The 2,278-nt window shown below is 31.4% G+C and overlaps 1 protein-coding gene across 1 annotated transcript in view; it reads left to right on the top strand.

Annotated features, from left to right (window-relative positions):
• The first annotated feature begins 783 nt into the window (after positions 1–783).
• Positions 784–2,278, top strand: part of LOC106473688 (regulating synaptic membrane exocytosis protein 2-like) — a 59,481-nt gene continuing 57,986 nt past the window's right edge. Inside the window, exons 1-2 of the mRNA XM_022403147.1 lie at positions 784–1,029; positions 1,666–1,892. Of these exons, the coding sequence (XP_022258855.1) occupies positions 994–1,029; positions 1,666–1,892 (263 nt within the window). The 5' untranslated portion in view covers positions 784–993. The remainder of the gene's footprint in view (positions 1,030–1,665; positions 1,893–2,278) is intronic.

The following is a 2,278-nucleotide window of genomic DNA, read 5'->3' as shown; positions in this document are numbered from 1 at the left end:
TGTACGAGGAAAGTATATCTTATTATCTTCTTTATTTTAAGTTGAAATACACAAATGCTTAAATAACGAACTTGGGGCAAAACAAAGCGGAAAATAAAGATATTAATATTTGGTCTTTTGTGTTTCTTTATTTAACAGTAAATTAATCACAACTAACGTTGTATATATAACAGGAAATGTTTTAATTAAACAACAGGTCTGCTGTAGAATATACTGAATGATAAGTTCCAAATCGCTTTAAAAAGTGTTTTCCAAATTTTATATCCTTCTGCAGAAATATCTCATGTCACTCAAAATATATCTTTTCAGATCATTCGCGTTTGTTGTTGATGATTTTTGTCTTACATGAAACGAAACAAGATGTAATAATGGAAGAAAGCTTATTGCAATGGGAGCCGTATATAAAATTTTATAATCTGGTGTTTATTAAAAAAACTCATTCTTTTCAAAACGCTAAACTGTGCGTTATCATTCTAAAGCAAGTGAAACTGAAACTATAAAGTTTCATTGTCTAAGAGCACTAACTTTTATCTTTGTTATATGTTTCATAGCGCAGTTGAAGAAATGTCTTACCCTTGTTTTATATGCGAGTAAATGATGCTTTGAAAAGAAAGCTAACCACTATAAATCAAAGGTAAACTACTTTAATTACCATTTGGATCATGTCCAATCAAAAATCAGTTTTTCATATAGAACCATTATTCGCCCAATCAAAAAACAGATATCTAAATATAGAGCCCTTGTTCGTTTTCACACAGCTCTAAAGAAAATACCTTATTTGAAGACTTCTGTCTGTAGCCTCTCAGCTCTTTTTACGCCGTTTCAAGACGTATACGTCCTTCCTATATCATAATTGATGGGACTACGGTTGCCTAGAAACGATGATATAACGTTTATAAGAGCTTCTATCGCCAACATGCTCGACTATTGACCGGAAAATTCCTGGATAATAAAAAGGTAAAATAAGAAGAAAGGCGAACAATCATAAACAAGATGATTTCGACTAACGTGATGTCTTTCATGAAGAAGGTAAGATGTAAAGAAGAAGAGTACATATGTTTCTTTCCGTTTCAGAATTATACGTAGTGTTTTGTTGTTTTTTCACCTATGGAAAACTATTTAATTTATAAGTCGTCTACATAGTAGAGAGAAAGGAAATGTAGTTTTTCATTGAAGTTCATTTGAATACAAAAACAAAGAGCGATATTAATTTTTGCATGTTCTGAATTGAAATTATAAATTATTGCTTTTTCATAATCAGAGACTTATCAAGGTATGGCACAAACAAAATTAACTCACTGTTTCATGACACTTTTGTATTTACCTATTTGTTTAACAGTTTAAAATGCATATCTATTCTCCTGTATGACTACAATTTTTAGGTGTTTCCTACAATTTTCTGTTAAATTTCACTTACGTTAAATTTCTATTTACATGTAATTAATTTTCTAATCAAAAACGCATTTATTAATAATGGTGACCCGCAATTAAAGTTAACGTGGTTAACATAAAAATATAAGGTTTTGAATCTAATCACTCAGTTGTACAAAAGTTTAGACCATGCGTATTTAAAGAGAAATGTTACACCATCTTCTTATGAGGAAATTCCTTAGGAAAAGAAAACCCAGTAAGAAATGGGACCCATTCTTGCTTAAAATTTCTTAGATAGTGAAGCCATCTAGAGACGAGACTGGAGAGGCTTCTGGCCCAATGAACAAGTTGAAACAAACAGTAACAACAGGTCTTCAAGAGATGTCTATCGCTCGAGAACAAACGACTTCCAGCAAAACAAGGAAAACAGCGACATCGCGTCTAACACCACAGGAAAGGTCTATTCTTAGGATGATATGGCAGAAAAATGATGACATTGAAGAAGAACCTCGGAGAGCAAGGTTTATACTTTGCATTTATTGTCTGAAATATATTTTTGCAATCATGAGGAAATATATTTATCAGTATTGTGTTTATGTTGCTTTAAGGTATATATTGACATATTCAAAACTTGCATAATAAATATCATTACTATATTTGGATATTCAACTTTTAACTACAGAGTAACTAAAGTATTAGGTCATCAGGAAATTAATGTCGCGTTTTGGAACACTTTCATTAACCCCGCCAAAAAACGTACTTTACGTATAATAGTTAAACGAACCGTCTAAACGTCACTTTATATATATAGCCTATATAATGTGTAAAATTTAGTATACTCTAATCCCTTATAGTGAAGGCTCACAACGAGACACACATTCTGCATATAATGCTGTTTGAATACGAG

This window comes from Limulus polyphemus, unplaced genomic scaffold, assembly GCF_000517525.1.
Source record: "Limulus polyphemus unplaced genomic scaffold, Limulus_polyphemus-2.1.2 Scaffold133, whole genome shotgun sequence".
In the NCBI taxonomy this organism is placed as follows: domain Eukaryota; kingdom Metazoa; phylum Arthropoda; class Merostomata; order Xiphosura; family Limulidae; genus Limulus; species Limulus polyphemus.
The sequence above is the reverse complement of the archived record's forward strand: the minus strand, read 5'-3'. Positions and strand labels throughout refer to the sequence as shown.